The following is a 23,767-nucleotide window of genomic DNA, read 5'->3' as shown; positions in this document are numbered from 1 at the left end:
CTCCAGCATGCAATGAAGGAAGCATATCAGTCAAATCATCAGAAGCTTGGACAGTGATGTCTTCTTTTTCTTTCTTTAAAAAAAAAATTCTGCTCCACCACGCTCATCAAATCGACGTGACTGTCTACTTTGACATCGGAACTGCGAAGCAGTGGTGAATAATCACCATCACAGAAACAGCGAGATCACTTGGCCTGCAGTACACGAGCTCACTCATGGGTCTGTATTGCTTCACAGGAGAAGACTGCAACAGCGCCTTCAAGGGCAAGGGCAAGGGTAAAGTTGGGCCTCTAAAGAAGTTTGAAATGAACCCCACATTCCAGAAGGTCTTTGCAGGACTAGGATCAAGTTAAGATGCAGAGACAAGCTTCCTCATTGATCTGGAGGCCTTTACCTGTATTATCTATGGACATGCTCGAGTCACTGATATTGATGAGGTCGGGGCTTTGATGTTTAAGAAGATTGTCAGATGGGATATCTTGAATGCCAAGTCAAAGGTAGACCTGGCAAAAAGTCTCCATATCCCCATATCCATAGAGTGAACTGTCGTGTGGCCCAATGGAAGTGGTCCCTTATCCCAATCTTTGATGCTCCACCAGCCACCAGTCATGGATGAGTCGAAGGAGATGATGGTCATCACAAGCTTCTCAAGACGGATGGGCCTGTTTTTCCTCCAAGTCTCGTGACATTCTGTCCAGAGGTGATTGAGAAGAAGAGGATGAGGAGGAAGACTAAGAGGATGGAGTGAATCATTGAGGAATTGTTAACCTTTCTTGACTAAAAAGGACTGTGGTGGTGGTGGTGGTGGTGGTGGTGGTGGTGGTGGTGATGATGATGATTATAACTACTAAAGTTCTAGTTTATATCAGTGAAACGAGTTGTTTGAAATATCTTGATAATTTGCTATTTCAGAGCATTTATTTATTTTCATTATTATTTATTTTGACCTTGCAAAAAAATTTATAATTAATCATGATCAGCAATATTGATATTGTTTTGACATCGGTGACATAAAGTGATGCAAGACAATACAGTACTTGAAAAATCATAAATTTGTCAAATTTTGAAGGTTTTTCTTGATTTTGATTTTGAAAATGGCCTCGATGCTAAAATAATGTTTCTAAACGATTTACCATTCCAGAACTACCTGAAAAAAGTGCTATCATTTATGTTTCTATGACATCTGGTTATCAAGTTATGATTCTTGAAATATTAGCTGTTGCTCAAGCCAAAATCCAAGTTGGCTGCCGAATGGGCCTTTTTAAGGCAATTTTTTTTTCTTCTTGGGAACATGTCAAATCTGTTAATTGACACCCTTTTTTTAAAAAAAGGAAGAACCTAATGCCATTAAATCCCAGAGGGGGTGCCTGGGAACCTTTCTCTTCTGCCAAACTAATCCTTTTGGGATTTCCACATTGTGCAGCATGAACGGATGATTTTTTTTAATTTCAAGTTTGACTATTACCTTCAATCTTTGCTCCAGAGGTTGATTTGGACAAACATGAATAATCGCTATTGCACCAGGAAAGCATTTCTTTGTCCCCCAGCAATTTGTGTGCTCGATGTATTGAATTTTCCAATGGGACCCTTCAATTGCAATAAAAATTGAAATGAAGGTCATCAATGCTGGGGTATTATTGCTGTGTTATTTTAATGTGGAATGAGTTGTATAGACTGTAACGTGAGCCCGGCTATTGGAGTTTCACTTCTTTCATAACTCCTGGAGTTTCATAATGGCAGCAAATTGGGAATTGTAACCGAAAGATACAATAGGTTAGTATCAGGGATTTGGTTGATCATGTTTGCTTGTTTTTAATCCTTAAAAACTTTTTTTTTCCAAAGATGCCATCAAATTCCTCTCTTTTTAGTGATGCATAAAAATTCAGATTCAGTGACATTGTGATGCAATAGTTTGCGCTCCAGCGACCTCATACCATGACTCTGTTTCCCCCCCCCCCCCCTCACACCAGTGGTATCTCCAAAGAAGAGATCCAGATGTCTCGATCGAGCAAACAGGTGATTAGAAATCAAATCCCATGGCGGATGTTAACTTGTCTAGCGTCTCTTGCTGTGCTCATCATTCCTGTCAAAGCTGCTCGCTGAGCCTGACACACCATGGGGTAAAGGGCACCGCTGCTCCTCACCACGTGATTTGTGGAAATGATCCACTGCCATTGTAAATGGGTTTCGGCAAGTTGTACCAATTGGATGGATCCAAGTGAACTTGACACGTTTATAATTTTTTGATACAATCAGCACACACTGTCACTGCTGGAGTAGCACTGATAAACAACAATTGAATGCAATCCCAATGTGGACATTTTATAGAAAGTGTAAAAGGGGGGGGGGGGAAAGGTACAATTGAAAAATAAATAAATAAAATTACTCTTCACCTTTCTGAACAAATCTATGGTTTCTCCTGTAATAAGGGCTAATTTTATTTGCAAGTTAAACTGCAGTTTAGCAAAAGTCAAAAAGGTTTTTTTTTTTTTTACCTGAGCATTCTGCTACAACTTCCACCACTGGTCTCTCATTGGCAGACATATTGAAAAATGCATCAAATGTACCATTGTTTTTACCGTATTCCTCTCTGGGAGGAACAGGGTGCCCTTTACCAGTTGTAAACATTTCCTTAGCTGGGAATTTATTTACTCCTGGCCAGGTCACAATCCCATCACGGAAATGTCACAAGTCCAGTACTTCTCTGTTCATGACATTGATTCGGATTATGCTTCATGCACATCCAATGCTGTCTGTGTTTCTCTCTGTCTGTCTTTCTCTGCTCCTCTTTCTCCTCCTCCTCCTCCTCCTCCTCCTCCTCCTCCTCCTCCTCCTCCTCTGCTGTCTCCGTCTCTTCCATCTCCATTTCCATCTCCTCCTCTGCGTGTCTATTTAGGTTAGAAGTGAGAAAGAGAATAAAGTACACTTGGATGAAGTAAAACTACCAAAACAAGATGACACCAGCAGCAGTGCTGTACAGCAATCTTCATTCTGATGTGTTCAATCCTTGCATGTTTCATTGTTTTGTTTTGTTTTTTCAATACAACTTTTAGTGTCTTTTCTTTTTCCAGCAACCTGATGCCTCTGCTGAAGATTTGCACCTGCCAGCATTTGGTCTGAAGCCAAGATCAGGTAAGCTGAGGAGGTAGATGAACATTGAGTTTACTGCGAGCTGGCAAGGATATCTGTTTGTGTATGGGGTTTGGTTTGTCCGCATATTTGGACATCTTTAAACCCAGCATTCCATTCATCAGCTGAATGTTTGCCAGGACAGCTGGCATCAAGCCCAACAATTCCAGGACAGCCAGGTTGGCTGCTTTGAAAATGAAAGATGGTGATCTACTTTTTGTAATTGTTTTTGGAGTTTACTGTGCTTTATATTGTTATTTTTTGTATACATTGTTGAGGCTCGCATTGGAGCTATTTTATGGGGTTCCTGCTTTTGATCACCCTTGTTTGCCATGTTTTGCATCACTTCATTATTTGTTTTTGCTCATTTATTGTCTGCTTCATGGAATCATTCTAACCAGCTAACTAAAAGTGCTTTGTCATCACGATTCTAACAAGCATACCTCATCTCCATTGAAACTGTATTTTTTGCGGGGGGGGGGGGGGTGAGGATTTGAGGGGGGGATTGAGGGGACGAGTGGTATAAGGGATTTTGTTTCTGCTCTTTCCAGTCACTTCTCCCAATGCTTGCTTGCATCTTCTCTCCTTGACATCCATAACCCCTCTACTTCGCAACTTGTGCTATGCCTGTCTTGTCTATAACCCAAAACCGCTAGTGGAACAAGTGAGAAACTATGCCCGCTTCGATTCAATGCCTACCCACCCACTAACTACTCGCCTTCCGTCGGAGAGATGCCCCGCTGCTTCCCAGATGGCTGATAAGGGTACGTTTGGCAATATTTGTCATGCAAGGAAATTTGAAACACAATGACATTTTCAGACACCTATAGTCTATAATACATTTTTAGGGTGTTTTTTTTTTTTAATGCCTTCGCTGCCGAACGTGATGGAGGCATTATGTTTTCGTGTGTGTGTGTGTGTGTGTGTGTGTGTGTGTGTGTGTGTGTGTGTGTGTGTGTGTGTGTGTGTGTGTGTGTGTGTGTGTGTGTGTGTGTGTGTGTGTGTGTGTGTGTGTGTGTGTGTGTGTGTGTGTGTGTGTGTGTGTGTGTGTGTGTGTGTGTGTGTGTCCGTCCATGATGATTTTGTTACTGCAATAACTTGTGAACTGCTTTTGGGATTTTTGACAAACATGGTACAAAGGTGTATTATGACGCAAAGATGAACCGATTCGATTTTGGGATCAAAGGTCATGTGATCTTCAGATGAAAGTAGCACATTATCATTACTGTGATAACTTGTGAACCACTGAAGGGATTTGGACCAAACTCGGCATACCTATGGATTGCAATGTGCAAATGAACAGATTCAATTTTGGGTTCAAAAGCCAAAGCTCAAGTGCCCTTTCATTGAAAATCTGTTACTGCAACAACTTGTGAACCACTCAAGAGACTTCAACCATGCTTGATACACTCAAACTGTAATACAAAGATGAAGTGATTAAATTTTAGATTGAACAGGTCAAAGGCCATGTGCCCTTTGAAAATACTTCTGCAGACCATCATAACTCAAGTGAGAAGCATCTGATGTTCTCTCTTCTAATTGTCTTCTCTCTCTCATGTGACCTTTAATTAAGATCAAACGTAACAGTGGGTTGCCATCTAACGTGGGTGGAGGTGTATCCATTGACGCATTCATGTCACATTCTACTTCTCACATTCCATTGCCTGGAGATTAATAATTTATGAATTGATGTGCAATTAGATTGTCAATTAATTTGACAATTGCTGCAATTAAATTGGGCAGCATTTGCCCTTTCCAGATTTCTATAGAGATATCGGGTCTTGACAGAATTGTGTAAAAAGGGAAGAATTATGTGGAGATGCAGAAACTATAATAATTTGTGCAGAAGGAAAATATTATTATGCCGCTATCACATTCGTATCCAATCGGTAAGCTCCCAATGCTGTCCCATCCAGCCTTCAGCCTTGCATCCAAGCGTGGTCTGGAAAGTTTGAAGAGTGGGAACTTTACAGTTCGTCGTCGAATGGAACAAATGCGTGAAGAGATGGAGCAAATCGAACAATTACGACAGGTAACAAAGTTCGGCATCGCATTGTTGAGAGTTTGAGTGGTGTACCCTTTTGGTGATTATAAACTCGGGCTTATTTGAAACTTCTTTTTTTATCGCAATGCAACTGGAATAGAAACGTATATCCATGGTGTTGCGTGATGGGCCCCTTGTCACCCTCTCCTCTGTTATCTATTCTCCTCTACCTATTCTGTTATCACTTGTCACTCAGTTGCTTTGGTTCAACTTTTACACCTTTACTCAAACTTTAAAATGTCAGTCTTTAACCCTAAGCTCTTCCAGAAGCATATGCTCTCTATTTACAAAGAAAAATGAGGCTGTCTACATTTCACAAAGTGGGGTGGGGTGGTGGGGGGGGAGGTTGGGGGGGGGGGAGGTTGGGGTGGGGTCAGGTGGGATGTAAATTTACAGAGAAATGTGAGTAAACAGAGGTGAGAGAAAAAGTGAAGGAGGAATAAAATGAGTTTGGGAGTGGAGAGGTGTGTGCACCAATTAAACTGCACCGTGTACATGTTTAGATACTATATGAGCAACTTTGTGAAGATATTCCAGAAGACTTGGGGGCAGCACTCCTGGACGGAGTAATCCTTTGTCGTCTTGTGAACCGCTTACGCCCCCGGACGCTCTCTGTGATCCATGAGCCGTCGCCTGCTGTAGTGAGTTTACTCTTTTATATTTTAGAAATGCAAGATCTAGGCTCACTCTATCATTCTTGCAATTAGCATTTACCCACATTTGTTCCCAAGCATGTTAGATCTAGACCACACCATATTGAGGGACAAGTATATCATTTAAAAGGCTATGGACCGAGGAGGGACACAACCGCATCGGAAAGTTATTGTAGAACTCGGAAGGGTGCCAATGAGGCCTGAATACAGGCTTATCTCGATTTCTTCAAAACTCACTGGAAGTGACTACTGATGTTACACAGGATTATTCCAACTTGTTTTATTGCATCTTTGTTTTCTTCCTGGTTAAATACACCTTTATAGTGCACTTGCATTTGCACTGCTTAAGGTAGAGGTGAGCAAGCATGTCACAGTACTGTCACCACTTGGTGGACCCAACGTTTACAAAAGAGAAGATCGCAGTCCAGGGAAGATGTGTCACATTTTCAACATGTTACATTGAATGCCCATCACCCATCTGCCTTATTTTTTCTTGATGTGAACATTTTATAAAATTCCATTTGCCAGCTTGTTGAGCCAATACAACGCCTATCAACATATATCCAGGGTGTCCACAAATTACCATTCCAAATTCTAATCTGAATAAAATAATAATAATAATAATAATAATAATAATAATGAAGTGTGGTTTTCTGCTTGTGAAAGCATTTCTCAGTTTTATTGTCAAAATCATCAGCATCTGAATGGATTTGAGGGGACTGTGCTTTAACGTGTCTAACATCCTTACCACTGGTACTTGGTGGGCCTGCCCCCTTCCTCTGCAGGATGCTACCAGTCTCCATAAACTTTTTGTGGCATTCACTAATCGTTTTTCTTGATAGTGGTTGTCTGCCTACCATAGGTTGGCCTGATGCTTTGTTGAACCTTTGTAGCTGATTTGGTTTTCATAAACCAAGAAACGTACTGTCCTCTTTCTTATGGGACTCTATTTTATATTAGTGATGTCAACAAGTTACCTGGAAATGCAAAAAAAGTTATAACTATAAATATTCTTTTGCTTGCAGCAAACCAAGTCATTGTTTCTCATTTAATTGTTGTCTTTTTGGTTTTTTTAGTTTGAATTTGGAATGGTAATTTGTGGACACCCTGTAGTTGCAGATACCCGTCCGTTTTTACTTCTCACAACCCGAGCAGACTATAAAATTGGTCTTTAAAAAATGTTGTTGAGTAAAATACTCTGAAACACGAGAGTATCTACCTGAGCAAAATTTCACTTTTCAATTGCTTGGCTGGAAATGATTTCCACATGCTGTTGTGCCACCGTAATAGTGACAGTCAGCTGTATCTGAAAGCCAAACAGCATGTGGCCAAACATACAATGGTCTTCGTTCCGTAATTATGTATTCAAGATTCTCTGTTTGATGTACTTTGCCTCGCGTGGACAATTGAGTTTCTAGAGTTCCACAACAATTTGGTGCCGTGACTCGGATGTACTGATCACTGGGTGCACAGCTGATGGTCAGGGGCGATGGTGAACACCTGGTGGCCACAACAGTAGGGATGTTAATTATATTGTGGAAGTCATGTGGATCAAGTGACCAGAAGTGTCAAAATGGCTGACTTGATAAACTTTTGGGAAAATCGCATTAATTCCTTAAAAAATTGTCTTCTCCAGATCCACCTGTCAGAATGCCACCAAATTTGGGTTACAACATTAGGACAGGATCGTGATGTTAAATTATGGAGGTTATGCCGATCACATGACCTGAAATGTGTCAAAATGGCGGACTTGGTAAAATATTTGGGAAATTGTGTAAATTCCTTCAAAAATCTTCCTCACCAGACCCACCAGTCAAAATTTTACCAAATTTGGGTTGCAGCATTAGGTCAGGGGTGGGATGAGCTGCAGGTCCAGTGGTCCTATTTGTCAAAATTTCATGGGTGGGGGGAGAATGCCCCCAGACCCCCCCTCTCCCTTGTGAGGAGAGGAGTAGTTTTGCTTGTTTCCTTTTTTTTTCAAAAGTTCTGCAGTTTCACCCATGGTGTGGCATACAAGGTAAATGTGACCATATAATGCAAGTTATGTGAAGTAAGTTCAAGTCATCGATTAGTCATGAAAATCTAAGTTTATATATTACTGTATACATATTCCCAACCAAGTCCTGCAAAAGTCTGTTTTCAGCGAAAAAGCAGTTTTCATTCTCTAATCATACCACACACCTTTAACAGAGTACCCTGGATACCAGGTTACGGTCATTCTTGAGCTTTTGCCTTCACTTCTTTCTTTCTTGTGTGACAATCAGCCCCAGCTGTCAATGGCAAAATGTCGGCGTAACGTCGACTGTTTCCTGGAGGCATGCTGCAAGTTGGGGGTTCCAAAGGTGAGACACACATGGACAACCTCTCCCTCATATTTTGCTCCACTGTCTCATGACAAAGCCACAAGTGTACTTTTACTTACTGGCATGGTGAATGCGACCCTCTCTAAAGCCTCCCAACTTTTCCAACTCAAATACATGTCTCCATATTTCCTCAGATAGGCCAGCTTACTGATAAATATTCTTGAATGACTCGACTGTAAAAATGCACAATTCGATTTACAAGTCCTTTAAAGCTGCCATTGTTGTGCCTCCAACTCGATGTACATTTCTTATGCTATGTTACTGGTGATTCGTTAAATATTCACACGGTCTAAAAGGAAAAATGACGAGTGTCATGGTGCATGTGCAGCACTCGCAAATTGCATCTTTTACCAATCAGTAGTAATTTTTATTATTATTTTTTAACCATTTAGCTTTACATCTGCCATCATTTGCACTCTCAACCTACACAATGCAGTACCATCTCACTCCATACTCTTCAATTAGACCATGAGACGACAGGTCAAAAAGAGCTTAGAAATCGTTTTTCATGGCAACTATTGTGGCCATCCATGAAAAGTAGATGTTTTGAGGTATTTTGAGGTGAGGAATCCAAATTCAAACTTCCACAACTGATTTAATGTGGCAATTCGACACTAGGGGGCATTTCAAGTACCTTTGGAGCAACTTACGATATGTATTTTTACTGCAGTGTAGTGTTTTAAAAGATGCTGATAACATCATTAGCAGTTATATGGTTATGAATGAATATCAAGAAATGTGACTACAATCGAGAAGTTGTTTTAGAGTTTTGGTTGGATCCAAGGTGGAAGGCGACAAATATTGGTTTTTGTGTATCTCAAGCATAGAAGTGTTGAGCACTGACAAACTTTCATAGACCTCCTTCAATCCTGATGACAATGGTGTTAGGTAATATTGTTGTAACCTGTTCATACATCCAAGATCTTCATAACATCCAACACATCGCCTTGTTGGTGTAGCAGTCCATCTTTGTTGTAAATAAGAATCATGTTGACGACCACTCCACAAGTCACCAAGCGAAATGGTGACTATATATATATATATATATATATATATATATATATATATATATATATATATATATATATATATATATATATATATATATATATATATATATATATATATATTAGCCTGGTGTTGGCGTAGTGGTTAGGGTAGCGGCTTGGGATCCAAAAGGTCCTGAGTTCAAGCCCCGTTGGCCGCGTGAATAAATACACACCAGGAGGTTGACTCAGCCTGTCATCCTTCCGAGGTTGGCGAAGTGAGTACCAGTGTACTGGGCCCGGTGTATGCCCCGGTTAGAATAGGTGTACCATATCCCTGTGTCGCAAGAGGCGACCAGGGTTGTCAGGAAGAGCATCCGGCGTAAAACCTGTGCAAATCATTATGCGGATCATAACGGATGATCCGCTGTGGCGACCCCTAACGGGAGCAACCGAAAGAAGAAGAAGATATATCTATATATATATATATATATATATATATATATATATATATATATATATATATATATATATGTACATATATATATATATATATATATATATATATATATATATATATATATATATATATATATATATATATATATATATATATATATATATGTACATATATGTACACGAGGTGTGTTCAAAAAGTATCCAACCTTAATTTTTCGTGTGTGAACAAATGAAGCTCGGGAGGCGTGGTTTGGTGCACGTATGTCGGCGATCCTAATTCGTATGCATGAATATTTTCCTGCCTGCAGAAGCTGTCAGTCGCCGACAGACCTCCGATGAGTGAGGAAGTGTAAGTGAGTGCCGTCGGATTTTCGTTTTTGACAAAATGACGGAAAAACTTGAACAACGCTACTGCATCAAATTTTGTGTAAAGCTTGGCGATTCCCAAGTGGAAACGATCCGCAAGATTCAACAGGCCTTCAGGAACGAAGCAATGGGCACCACACAGATAAAAGAGTGGTACAACGGCTTCAAAGACGGTCGCACATCAGTGGAAATTGAAGCATGTTCTGGTAGGCCCTCAACATCCTGAAATGAGATAGCCATTAACCAAGTGAGGACCCTGCTGATGCAGGATCGTCGAATCACGATCAGAGAACTTGCAGACGAGGCGGGCGTCAGCATTGGATCCGTTCATTCCATTGTGACTGAGGATTTGGGCTTAAGGAGAATCTCGGCGAACTTCGTGCCAAAGCTGCTAACGATCGAGCAGAAGCAACTCCGTTTGGAGATCGCACAGGACATGCTGGAGACTGAACAACTATCCCAACTTCTTCAACACAGTGATCACTGGCGATGAGACCTGGGTTTATGGGTCCGAACCAGAAACCAAGTTCCAGTCATCACAATGGAAGCATCCAACATCCCCGAGGCCAAAAAAAGCAAGGAAGGTCCGTAGCAATGTCCAAGTAATGCTGACCATCTTCTTTGACTCCAGTGGCGTGGTTCATCACTAGTACGCACCACACGGCACAACCATCACCAAAGAGTACTTCCAAGAGGTACTGCGTCGCCTTCGTGATGCTGTGCGACACAAACGGCCGGAGCTGTGGGCAGCGGTCAATTGGCAGCTCCATCACGATAACGCACCTGCCCATTCTTCACATTTGATAGTTTCCTGGCCAAACACAACACACCTGTGCTTCGTCAGGCTCCCTACTCTCTCGACATGGCTCCGTGTGACTTCTGGCTTTTCCCCAAGCTGAAAATGCCCCTGAAAGGGACCAGATTTCAGTCCAGAGAAGACATCATGCAGAATGCAACGGACCAGCTGTGCGCCATCCCAAAAGAGGTGTTCCAGCGCTGCTTCCGACAGTGGCAGAACCGTTGGGAGACGTGTGTGGCAGCCCAAGGGGACTACTTTGAAGGAGATTAGTGTAAGTTTGTTGTTTCTGGATACGAGTATTTTTAATGAACAAAGGTCGGATACTTTTTGAACACACCTCGTATATATATAACATATATATATATATATATATATATATATATATATATATATATATATATATATATATATATATATATATATATATATATAATGCCATGAAATGTTCTGATTAACATAAATAATGAGTAATAAAACATTAATCATCCACAGCAAACAGGCACACACAGAACCAGCTTAATTTGAGGTAAATATATAATCCAAAATCGACAAGGTGCATACTTGCTGATGGTGTGCATTGATGAAAGTGAGCTGGAAACAACCCCCAAATCGAGTCAATTCATTTGGGCGAATCATGACGGGGACAAAAAGCGTGGATGCATATCATATCCAAACTATGATGTTCAGTTTTGTATCAAATGGATGGTGAGTACGAAGTTGCCTGTTACTCACTCGGTGACAGTTCTGTCATCATTGCAGAATTATCACAGGCTAGGCATCCACACAGGTCAGAGCACAAGTCGCTTTCACGACAAGAACATCTCTTGGTATCGCACTTGCGCTGTTTGCATACACAGTGTCCAAAGCTGAGAATTTCCATCGGGCCGGATCCTGAGTCATCCACAACAGAAATGGAGGTGGATTCAACTCCAACCATGACCGTTCGGAGGAGCATCCATCGTCTGATTCAGGGCTCGCCTGTGGATGCCTGCATAAAAACAATGATGTCGCAAAGCACCCTTGGTGGGTGGCAAGCTGTGGTTCTCGGCAGTCTTCAAACAGAATGTCCTATATCGAACAGGATTGATGTATGTCACTGTTCTTCCATACAACTCGCATGTGAATCTTTCCAGCTGGGTGAATAACTCGTTCGACAAGTTGAAATCTTAACCCAAACGAAATAATGACTTTATATTCTGGCAAGGCGGCCACAAGCTGGCATGGTTGAACTTTTCCTTTTCCTTTTCCATGGAAGCAGCTGATAGTCGCACCCAGTGAAAGTGTGTACTCCTACGAGGAAGCAACTTGTGCATTCACCAAGTGAACGTCGAATTGCATTCAGGTCGATTATTCTGACAGTCTTCTTGTGGCCCATGTGAAGATGCATCACAACAGCAGTTGGCATCAGGTGTATTTTTGAGAGAAGGATAACTGCAACATCTATGTCTGGACTCATTATTAATATCCTCGAGGATGGACTGAGTGTAGGCCATGCAAGGCAACTTGAGTATCAGCTTCCTCATGGCCACAGTGGGACAACTCCTCCATGGTAGCCACTCCTGAATGAGACACAAGGTGACAGTGTGGTCCACAGGTCAAGTAGATGTGAATCTCGCCACTGTGGTGCAAATGTTCATTCCACAAGGAGAACAACTTGCAGAGTTCTTCCTTGTTGGCACCATCACTGAGAGATTCACTCCATTGCTGGGGTATCTTCTGGACTGGTGAGAATATCCTGCGATGTAGGGAAGCTTGGGTTCACCTTCCCTGTTCCGTACCTTTGATGCGAATGACCAGATATGTGTCAAAAACAACATCTACCCGTGTACAGTGATGTTCAGAAATCCTGTGCAGTTACGACATTATTCCAAGGGCCAGCTGCCCAAATGTAACACAGGTTGCCAAACATTTTATGAATCGGCTATGACAGCATCGTAGTCATGAACAGTTGTGACGAGTGATTCAGGACATTTTGACTGGATATAATGCAGAAGCTTGCTTTTGTCAGTCTTTGCGATTGTCCCGTCAGAATAAGACTTTGGTCGGAAATCGGTCCAAGAGAATAGCAAGGACTATCCTCAAATCAGCTTTCCGTTGTTGAGTCAGTACGAGTAATGTGGCGAATATTTGGCGATTCACTCTGACAACGACTGTCTTACCAGATTTGCGGGACACCTTTACTTTGACTTTACTTGTGAAAGTCTTTCACCTCATTTGCTGCGGTGGCTGATGGAATCCAACACTTCCTGAATTGAATGTGTCTTGGATGAAAGTAGAGAAAACTGATTGTCCGTAATTATGTGCATTGAGGCCGCTAGCTACTTTTGCTGTCGCCACGACACCGGAGCTGATGCAATAAAGGTTATTTTGATTTTGCGAGAATGGATTCATCATTTCGTCAATGCAGCAAAATTTTGTCAATCCATAACCATGAGAAATTGTTTCTGCAAAGAAATGCATCATTGAATCATGAATAAATCAATATTAACTTTCCTCAAATAAGTTCTTTCGAATCAAGATTGTGCTGATGGGCAGGACTTCATAAAAGAGACTGGTATCGGCTTGTGCACCTGCTGGATTTCATTAGTTGCTGTGTTGCTTCAAGTTATCTTCCAAAGGAGCCTCTTTGCTTCCCTGTAGTGGAATTTTAGGTGAGAAAGTTTATTTCGTCGTTGCATTGGAGTAGAATGTATAATTAACGTGCCAAAGGTCCTCAAATAGCAGACCAGCTGCCCAAATTCAGGTCCACATCTGGACCGCAGGCATCATCAGTCCGGACCACAAGCTAATCTGAAGCCCCTGTGAAAAGGACTCTGGTGTTTATCCATTTAGACCAAATTGATAAAGGATTATTTATTGCAGGAGGGGATAAAGCATTAAATTTTTTATCGATTTAACAAGGAAATTCGCCCCATCATGCCTGTGCTATACCAACACCAAGGGTGTGTTCGTTAGCAAGCAGCTTGCTATTGCTTGCAAAGTGGCTTGCTTGATTTTAAGCACTCATACAAGCACTCCAATGGAATGGAGTGTTCATCACTGCTTAACAACATGGCGGTTTCCATGGAAACAATGCTATCATGGTACTCGAGCAAATGCTGTCCAGAACATGGTTTTCAGTTTTACTGGATCCTCGTGACAACTTCTCAAAACAAATTTATCATGTTGGGAACGGCTACAGATTACGAGGAAGAGGGAAAGGAAGATAAATGGGGAATCAGGAGGAGGAGCCCCCTACTAAGCTTATCTATGGACTCAACACTGTGAAGCACCCTTTCATCACTTAAATTATTTTAAAGAAACTGGACAGAGCCAGAGGTGGTTGGATTTAAATGCTCAGAAAGTATCACAGCAAAGAGCATCTGGATTCAACGGCTTGCAGGGCCAAGACTTTTTATCTGCATAAGTTGCTGAGAACGTTTATCAGAATGCCACACATCACTATTAGCTCCATGATTTACACTTGTCATGTCACCTCCACTTTTAAGTAGCGACTGACACCAGAGAGAGATAAAGAGAGGTACCTTCCAATTTCAGGATGGATTTGGTGGCGACAACTTCAGCTCGAACGATTTCTCCAACACCTTTTTTCACTTGGCAGCAAAATCTCGCACTCTGACCCAGCTTCGCTCGGTGAAACCCTTAACATTCCCTATTGTGTGTCAACTACGTGAATGATGCAACGCATATTCAAACGTAATTCACCAATGATGAAAAATTTCAATCATCGTGCATCTATGGAAACGGCCATGTTTTAATCATGTGATTTGAAGTCAAGGTCTGATTGGTCAGTGGCACACAATGGCTAAAACTGGTTCTGCTATTGGGCCTCATCACAACCTGGGCGCGACCTGCGCTCGAGCGAAAAAGGTCAACCTTCCTTCCAAAATATGAAATACCAGCATGGATTGGCTTGCCACGCTTGCCTCACCACACGTCGCTGCAGTGGGACAAGCATTGCCACGTAATTCAAAACACCTCACCGCCACGTAACCACGATGTTAATAACACCTCACATGTCGCTATAGACAGGCAATTGTTTTAACTGAGGATAAGTCCGTGAGTTGCCATGTTGTCACGATTTACACCAATCGCAATGGAAACATTTCTTTTATACAAATTTATTTGTAATATTCGTGATATTACATTTTTATAAGCAATTGAAGTTAAAGGTTTTATTTTATTTTATTATTATTATTTTTTCTTAATTGAAAAAAAAAAACACCTCCTGGACACACACGGGACAGGTCGGTGCAGCCTGGAAGTTTTGTACGATTTCACAAAAGTTTGAGGGAGTAGTTCAGTGACAACACAGACACTGCACAGATATATCGATATATATAACTAATATAAAAGCCCGTCAAAAATGACAGGTTGGAATTATTTTATTCAAAATATTTGGAGACTGGAAGATATGATGTTTTGTCGCAAGGAAAAGTGTTATTTTAAAACAGTGCATGTACAAATGTTACCATATTTTCTTTATCTTTTGAGACCTTTCATTTCGAGGGTACAGCCTCGTGAGCGTGCCAAAGCCTGAAGCCTCGGCCGAGCGTCAGGGGTGCTTATATTTTCATTCGACATCGCACATATGTAAATGTACACTTGTTTTACTCTGTGCGTGTTACACATCACATGCACCAAATTTCACCTCCCTGCACCTTGATTTATTGTTTGTTTGTTTTTTTCTAACGCTTCTGTACGCCGCCATTGAGGCCCCATTGCAAGTCACCGTCTATATTTCCTTTAAAACGATTTAAAAGTCTATATTAAAAGATTGGCCTTTAAAACCCTTCTTAAATCGTCCTTTTGAAGGGGGACAGATATCACACAAACGCTGTTTTATATGGTAGATGAAATGTATGGCCATGATAGTTGCCACGAACTTGACGCTTTCAAACCGATGTCTCATGGACTAAATCTCGACTATCCTCATACTGCTTTCAAAAAAAAATAAAATAAAACATGCTTCATGTTGAATATCAATCGCTTGTTATGTAAATTTGTTGGAAAATAATGTACTCACTAATGCACATTGACCTTGGTGGAAACAAACAAGTTTCACGATCATCACATTTTACTATCCACTTAAACCTCAACTTGGGGACTTTCTACATATTATGTTTGTAAAGGTATACCTACTTCCCCAACTTCCTTTGGACATTTTAATCACCATTCCATCGCTCCCATCCCGACTTTTCATTACCTCCTCCCTTTTACTTTTTATCCCCCACCGCGTGGCGGAAGGGGGATATTGTTGTCACCCGGGTCGTCCGTCCGTCGTCCGGCTGGCTGGGTGTCAACATTTATAGCTGTGAGTGCGATAACTCATAAACTGTTCGCCATATTGATTTGAAATTTGGGTCACACATTTCCCACCTGAAAAGGAAGAACCCTATTGATTTTGGGTGTGGCCGGATCCAAGATGGCTGACTGGGGCGGCCATCTTGAAAAAAAGTTTTTTGTAATAAATGGAAAAACGCTTATCTGATTTAAATTATTTTTCAATGGCGGGGGATTCCCCATCTCTGATGGGTGTATTTTTAATCCTTTTGTTGGGGGAAATTTTATTTTCCCTGACATTAACCCCCTTTCTCACAAAGGTAATATGTACACGGCTCCAGAGATTTTTTTTAAAGACATTTTAAAATCTGGCCTACAAGTTTCTGGCCTTTTCAACAAGTTTCTCAAGGAGTGGCTAGGATGAGCAAGCACACCGTTCCCAACCTTAAAAAAATATTTCCACCAGCCATTGACTTGCACAAACAACTGCAGCCGTTAAATTCATAATTCTATCATTTCTGCTTTGGCAACGCCACCCCCCCCCTTTCCTAATACCTCATCCCATTTCCTCAACGTGCTGCTCAAACATAACCACAATCTTTCTGCTTGCTTGTTTTTCATCTTGTAATAAAAGTTTATTTCTTTGTTATCAAAATGTGATTTATGAGGGCCTGTATCCTCAATGTTTTGTTTTTTTTTTTCTTTTTTTTTTCTTTCTTAATAAACCTGCATCCAAACTCTTATTTTTATTTTTGTTTTTTACAACTGTAGCATAATGGTTAGAGTCTGGGAGGTTTGTGGTTCAAACTCTGGCTGAGTCATACCAAAGACTGTAAAAAGGGTACATGCTGCTTCCTTGCTTGAAACTCGGCATTTAAAAGGAGAGAGCATGGACAAACCATTCTGGGAAGGCAATGACAAACCACCCAGTATTACCCTTGCCAAGAAACTGCTTCGGCAGCACCCACACTCTGTAACAGAGTATGGTACAGGTTGTTGTTGTTTTTTTTTGTTTGTTTTTTTAAAACCTTAACCCTCCTTTTTATGCAAAATATATGTTGCTTCTTCCAACTGTCGTCTTTTTGCTTAATTACCGAATGTTTAACCACTAACTGTCTCTTCCCTGGCCCAATGCAGTCTGCACTTTGCTCGCCATACGAGGTGCTCCAAGCGAACCTTCCTGCAATCCACGCCACCGTCTTGGCGCTTGTGTTCGGAGCGACCGCCCCCTCGACATATATTGCTCGCTGTGCCCTTCCCCTTCACTCCCCAGAGTTTCTGGGATTTGTTGCCTTTTACCTTTGTCTAATGCTGCTGCTTGCCTTTGTTCTCACCTGGCTAAGGCTGCTTTGACCAAGCACCCTGATGTTATTTCCTGTCTTCTGCACGTTTTGAGACTAGTGTATGCTACTGTATTGACACAGCATAGTCATTAGTTATTCTTTAGTCGGAAAGCTCTAAGACGTCACTTTTTGGAGAAAGTTGGTAAAGGAAAAGAAAAAAAAATTTTTTTATTTCTACCCAGCTCCTATTTCATCATTCCTGCTGAAGGTATATCCATCTTCATAACAGTATGTACATGTGTTTGGAGAGGTATATGAAAGTTTCAACAAATATGACAAGGAAGCTATTAACAGATCTGGTGGACTGTGCTGCTAGCTTCTCCAATCTGTCACGCACCAAAGACAAACCAGACACTTGGCATCACTCGCCTCTTGGAATCATTGGCAGGGTGCGGTGGAAGAACGGAAGCTTTAAGACAAAACACGTGAGCTTTTTATCTGCATAAGTTGCTGAAAATGTTTATCAGAATGCCACTTGGACCATTTTGTTGGGAGTTCTTCCTTGAGCTTTTAGTTACAGGTGGAGATGGAGTTTAGCAGTAGGAATGAAGATGAAACCTTTGCTTTCGCAACCTAAATCTGCTTCTTTGAAGCATCGACACGTTTGTGGTTCATAGTCTTCTCGGGTGCAGAAATCTAGCTATGCAGATGAAATTGCAGGTATTGAAGTGTCATTGCAGGTGAGAAGCTGCTGCCCCTTTTGTGGAGCACTTAATGTAAAAAAAAAAAAAGCCATTTTGCAAACTTAATGTTAGATCAAAATGTTGTTCATCCATTTGGGCTCACCAGCTTGTAGCTATTTTTTGAGCTGTCAACCATGGATCATTGGGCAGGTACGAGTCCGCTGCTTGTCTGTTTCCTTCAGCCTGTAAAATGTAATTTCTGTTGTTAAATCTATCACATTTAGACATGGCATGCTGACTCCATGGTCATCGTTCTCTCCCTGCTACAGAAGGTTAAGCGTCTGCTTTCCATCATTGTTCTTTTGGAAAACATGCGCATATTTGTGATTTTTTTTTTTGGTACCAATTTATATTGTCGTTAAAGCATTTATTTTACCCACTGTGAAATTAAGAAGACTTTTATGGTCAATTTTGTTTGCACGTTTTTTTGTTGTTGACTTGGCTTTGAGCCAATAATAACACTAGTGTGGTTTTCATCTAAATGCGTTTCATGTTGCTGTAGATACTGTAGTCACAGTATTTATTGAATTTTATTTTCGTATTTCTTTTCTCTCGGTACAGTACGCATGCTGCTCTGACAGTTGAACAAGACTATGCTATGACTGGCTCGTCACGCACGTTTGCATTAGGATCGCCGTCAATTTTACAGAAACAAATCTCTCAGCCCATCCCTGCATATGGAAATGTCATTCGATGAGTGACTTTGTACAGAAAGAGAAAATGTAGAAATAAAAAGTCACATTGAGTATTAGATGTAATATGTGCAGTTGTAGGGTCGCCCTCTTTTCCAATACTCGAGCTTTCGTCCATGAAGCCTTGTGTTACTGTTTGCTTGCCTGTTCTACAGAATTACAGATAAGGGTATCATTCTTAAAATTCCCAGCATGCCTTTGTTGCGCCATGCTGCTGTGGACGAGACATTGCGCGTTCTTTGACCGACTTGTGCCTGTAAGTTTCAACATGCTGATGTGGGAATAATTGCCATACGTTTCAGCATTTTTGCCATGGTTTCAGAGATTTGCAGATTGTTAGAAAAACAAAACATTAACTGGCTGTTGGACACTAGTAGTAGCTTTATCTTTATCTATGGATGCCTCTCTCTTAGCAAGCCATTTACCTGGTTGCCAGGTGAAGCCAATGCTATCTCAGGTTTGAGAAGAGCAACACTGAAGCAGCATATCTCTTGTAGGATGAACTTTTGTTTTAAAAATAAATCTACCGCCTTTTAAATTTTATCTCTGCTCGCCAGTCCTTCCCCTCAGTTCTCCAACCCATCTGTCTGTCTATCTATCCTCCCCTTCCTTACTCACACCCCTCCCAATCCCCCACCATCCATAATATTCACCCTTCCTCCTTCAGGCTCCAGTCTCCCCAGTCTTGGTTTCTTATCCCTTCCTTGTCGCCTCTGAATCAAGTGTTCCAGGTCATCCTTGAAAGGTTATCACATTTTCTCTGGGAGCAGACATAATGGGTCACTCTTGACAGCATTGTATCGAGATCTTCTTTAGGCTGGTGTCCTACCAGGCAGTGTTTTGGGACCGACATTATTACTGGTTGACATTGACCTCTCCACTTCCATGGATAATCCTGTATACAATTATGTGGATGACTCCACCCTGTGCAGAACAGGACAGCATACTTCTGAAAGGCTGGCAGTGACAGCATCCATCTTTGCAGATCTGGGGAATAATTAAAATTAAAAAAAAAAGAAGTCATTGGTCAGGTGGAACACATGGTTTTCAATGCAGGAAAATCCCATTCTCTCACTGTCTCTCTAAAAGGACGAGCTTTCCACCCCCTCTGCTCACCCCAGGCTACTTTTTTGGCCAACCCCTGGAAAAGGTGTAGTTTCTGGAGCACTTTCTCTTGCATGGACCTCTCTCTTGCATGGACAACATGGCCAAACTGGGTTGCTAGGCAGGTCATTGCGTTGGTATTCTCCAGAGCCAAGACCATTCCAAGATGTTCAGAGCTCATTCCAATGTATTAGGCCTTAATCCAACAAATCAGGGAGTGTGTCTCCCTACTTTGTGTTGGTGCACCTGCTTCCTAATGGTGATTCCCTTTGGCCCTCAAGTCAAAGGCTCTGTGTTCCTGGCATATCTCAGCAGGTGAGAAAGTCCCAAGGTCTGCTTTCTGTAATCTCACGTCTGGCCTCTCCTGCCCTCTCCTCCCTCAGCCTGCATGGGTCTACACATTCTTCCAGAAATTGCACACCTGGTTATCTTCCCCAATTTGAAGCTGAACGTTGCCTTCCATTCCCTCGTATGTGGGACTGATGCCTCTCCCCTAAATCTTTCAAAAGAGCCATTCTATAACCTCGTGCTTTCTCCCATACCTACACATGCTCAACTCTTGCTGGCCACCTCCTCAATCTCTCCCCTCCATCCCCTTTCCTTTCTGCAATTAAATGAGACATCCATTTCCCTGCTCTCCCCTGATCCTTTGTCAGCCTGTGAATTTCCTGCCTTCTGTCAATTAGCACTTCCATGAGCCTAAAATTCCTGTAAACAAAAACAAAACCTTCAGTCAAAAAAGTACCTTAAAAAAATAATCGCAACTAAGCTTGCCAGACAATGTTGATTTTGATGTGTCAAGTTCTGCTATTGTGTGGTGTGTTTGTGAAATTACTTTAAAGTGCATGCAAACTTTTCCATGATGGCATTGCTGGATTATCACCTGCAGATAAATCTCATCTCATCACTAAGCTGGCTTTAAAAAAATTTAAATCAATCTCAGCATGTCACAATCCCTCACCACACTTTGCTTACACCTTTCTAAACCACTGTGGCCTAACACTGCTGCTGTTGTGCTTGCTTTGTAACACTACCTCACATTATTATTGCAATCCTATCAATGCATGAACAATCATTTGCTTTTTTTCCATGTTGGGATCCTAAACTAAACCGGCACTCATTTCTTTTCTTTGGCAAAGCATAATCTGTTTCTTCTCGATTGTTTAATTACCATTTTGGTCGTTAATCTTATTGTTACCAATACTCTTTCCTTGAGGGCCATATGCATATCTGTCTACCTCCTGACAACCACCCTCACCACCCCATTCCACACCACATAAACCATACACCATCTTTTCAACTCCTGCTCCTTACTTCTCCAAAACTTTCCTGATTCTCTTACCCTCAATTTTCTCCCTTTAATTATACATTTTTCAATTGTACTCTATTTACCCTGTCCCCTATGAATAATATGTACATGGCCCCAGAAATTATACTTTCAATATGAAAGTGTTGAAAACGATTACAATCGGTGAGGAAACGCAGCCCCCATTCCCATGCCCCCCACCTGGAAATGTTTTTTTTGTTTGTGGGGGGGGAGGGGGATGGGGCTTGTGGGGATAGTGGGGGAGGGGCGACTCCTAACACCACTGCAATTGTCATATTTTATTGATTTGTCAATTGCATTTTGGGGAATGTGGGATGGGCGTTGGTTGCATGTGCTGAAATATTATCTACACTGCACTTGCAAATCGAAAAATATTTATTTGCAAGGAATTTTTTTGAAATAACATCTGATCATTCCATTGCTTACTATTTGCATGTGCAGGAAATAAAACTGCTGTGAATCACAATGGGTGCATGGTCTGGGGTGCGAGTGCGTGTGCGGTTGCTTTTTTTTGGCTTTTTTTTCCTCCCTCCTATTTCATGGCAGAACCAAACAATTTTGTACAAAGCAAGCATTGAAAATTGTTTATCTTTTTTCAGTGGAAATGAGATCCAATGTGTGTGGAACTTGGCTCAGTTCGGCTGTACAAACATGTCTATAAAGCGTCCAAATTTAAATTGAAGACACAAAAATTCACATTTCTCAATTTATCGTTCTGAACAAATCTAATGCTGCTTTTAGAATTCTGGAAAAGTCCGATTTTTAATAAAACATTGCCCCAACCTCACCCACTGACTCCTTTACCCTCCTTTCCTTGGACATTCAGGAGCAACTGTGCCTTCCTCATCACATCCTAGAGGAGAAAGGAATGGTTCATGTTGGCTCGACAGTACGAGCACTCATTGAGAATGTTACGGGCAAGGCGCCATGATAGATCCATCTAGTAATAAGGCAAGCCTATAAGAATACTTTTGCTTGTGTAAAGGTCACAGTTAATTTAATACTTGCTTGAAAGAGAAAGTGAAATGAGTTTGTTACAAAGTAATCCGATTTTTAAAACTAGATGTTTTTTTTGTTGTTGTTTGTGTTGTGTACATTGCTCATCCAAAATTTGTTCATCCCATTGTTCCCAGCATTACTTGTTCTGTGCAAGGCTGTTTGAGAGGTGGCAAAAGGGAATTTGAAGCTTTAAAATGAAAAGAAGAAAAAAAATCCATTTTCCTTTAATTTCACTTTGAATGCCATGCAGGTATTAATTACACATTTACTTTGAGCTCACTGTTAGAAAGGAAGCATTTTCCTCAAGATGACGTGTTGCACAGTTTAATTTACTTCCAACAAGGAGAGGCCACTATTTATTTACATTGATGATAGGCTTGAGAGTAATGCATGGACGACAGCTAGACCATCTGAACTTGTTCCATTGCAAGCTTCAAGTTGGATTTGATGGGAAATTTGGAAAAAAATTTCCTTAATCCTCCAGTAGTGGCTCTCGGTTTGATGGCTGAACTAGTGTATATTTTATACGTAAGCGCACACCACTCAAAGCACAATTACTTTTGACCGAATAGAAGTGAGTTTTTCTTTCCTCCTGGATTCCCTGGTTGACCAAGTTTATTTCACTCAGTTGATTGCATTTGTGCAAGATTGCATTTGGATGGAAACGATGCTTGCCATCTCATTTTGGAAATATTACATCTCATCTCCATATCTGCACATGGTGTTTCTTGGGAGTTCGTTCAGGTTCGACTTGTCGAGGTACGGAGGCACTCGGTGCACTCGTGAGTACAGGGTGATGGCATGATTTTGCACAAGGAAGTGTCGCATTCGCCAGTATCACAGCTTTGTCAGCATCACAGTCGAAAAATATGCTAAAAGATTATGTAGCTTGCCTTTAGAAATCATTTAAACCAAACTCTGGCATGAGCAGTTCATTTACTTTGGAACCTTTGAGTGAGTACATTACCTGCAAGTTTCATATCCATGTTCAGGAATTTTTCGATTCATTGAATAATAGCTTGAGAACTAACTTCCCATTTATCTGAATAAGAGTCCAAAGGTTTTTTTTTTTTGTTCAAATTTTAAGTTTGGGGTGGGTGAATGTGGAGGACTTTCCTTTCAGGAAAGGGTGGGTGATTGGGTGAGGATTTGTTTGGAGAACATGATGGGTGAAGATTTTTGTTTTGGGAAAAGGTGGGTGATTGGGTGAAGATATTTGTTTAGAGTGAGTGGGTTATGATGGAAATATTTTTGAAAAATGGCAAATCTTAATGACAGGGTTTCATTGTGGTATTGCAAGTGTTATCTGAAGCGATTTATTCATAAGCCGAATAAAATGAAATTGTATTTTTGAACAAAGGTCTGAGAACAAAACATGATTTTGTTGCATTATTGTACAAATCTAAGCCCCATTTTTAGTTTGTATGAATGTATACTTGGATTCTTAAACAACCACAATTTTCTGTGACCTGTGTATTGTACATTTTTCAATTGTTATTGTTCCTTTCTGAGAGACTGGAATGTTGTTGCTGCACTG

At 41.1% G+C, this 23,767-nt stretch overlaps 2 protein-coding genes across 17 annotated transcripts in view; one reads left to right on the top strand and one right to left on the bottom strand.

The window, feature by feature from the left end:
- LOC147026552 (uncharacterized) overlaps positions 1–23,767 on the bottom strand; it is a 199,110-nt gene that overhangs the window by 28,562 nt on the left and 146,781 nt on the right. For 4 of the 5 annotated variants that reach the window (XM_085882073.1, XM_085882074.1, XM_085882077.1 and 1 more), the window contains one exon: positions 2,220–2,888. The exons of the other annotated variant lie outside the window; for it this stretch is intronic. In XM_085882073.1, the coding sequence (XP_085738199.1) occupies positions 2,727–2,888 (162 nt within the window). In that variant the 3' untranslated portion in view covers positions 2,220–2,726. Of the gene's footprint in view, positions 1–2,219; positions 2,889–23,767 lie in introns of those variants that run through there. 5 annotated transcript variants of the gene reach the window in all.
- The window catches only part of LOC147026554 (leucine-rich repeat and calponin homology domain-containing protein 1-like), a 295,928-nt gene that overhangs the window by 271,776 nt on the left and 385 nt on the right, over positions 1–23,767 (top strand). For 6 of the 12 annotated variants that reach the window (XM_085882064.1, XM_085882060.1, XM_085882058.1 and 3 more), the window contains 7 exons: positions 1,971–2,016; positions 3,072–3,132; positions 3,786–3,893; positions 5,046–5,161; positions 5,677–5,814; positions 8,091–8,168; positions 17,220–23,767. The exon at positions 17,220–23,767 is cut by the window's right edge and continues 385 nt beyond it. In XM_085882064.1, coding sequence (XP_085738190.1) covers positions 1,971–2,016; positions 3,072–3,132; positions 3,786–3,893; positions 5,046–5,161; positions 5,677–5,814; positions 8,091–8,168; positions 17,220–17,435 — 763 coding nt within the window. In that variant the 3' untranslated portion in view covers positions 17,436–23,767. The remainder of the gene's footprint in view (positions 1–1,970; positions 2,017–3,071; positions 3,133–3,785; positions 3,894–5,045; positions 5,162–5,676; positions 5,815–8,090; positions 8,169–17,219) is intronic. The other 6 variants (XM_085882063.1, XM_085882065.1, XM_085882061.1 and 3 more) reach the window with 4 other exon arrangements.

Source organism: Eptatretus burgeri, chromosome 5 (assembly GCF_056783735.1).
Source record: "Eptatretus burgeri isolate ZD-2024b chromosome 5, Ebu_testis_v1, whole genome shotgun sequence".
NCBI classification, from domain to species: domain Eukaryota; kingdom Metazoa; phylum Chordata; class Myxini; order Myxiniformes; family Myxinidae; genus Eptatretus; species Eptatretus burgeri.
Note: the sequence above shows the minus strand (reverse complement) of the source record. Positions and strands in the feature narration are given on the sequence as shown.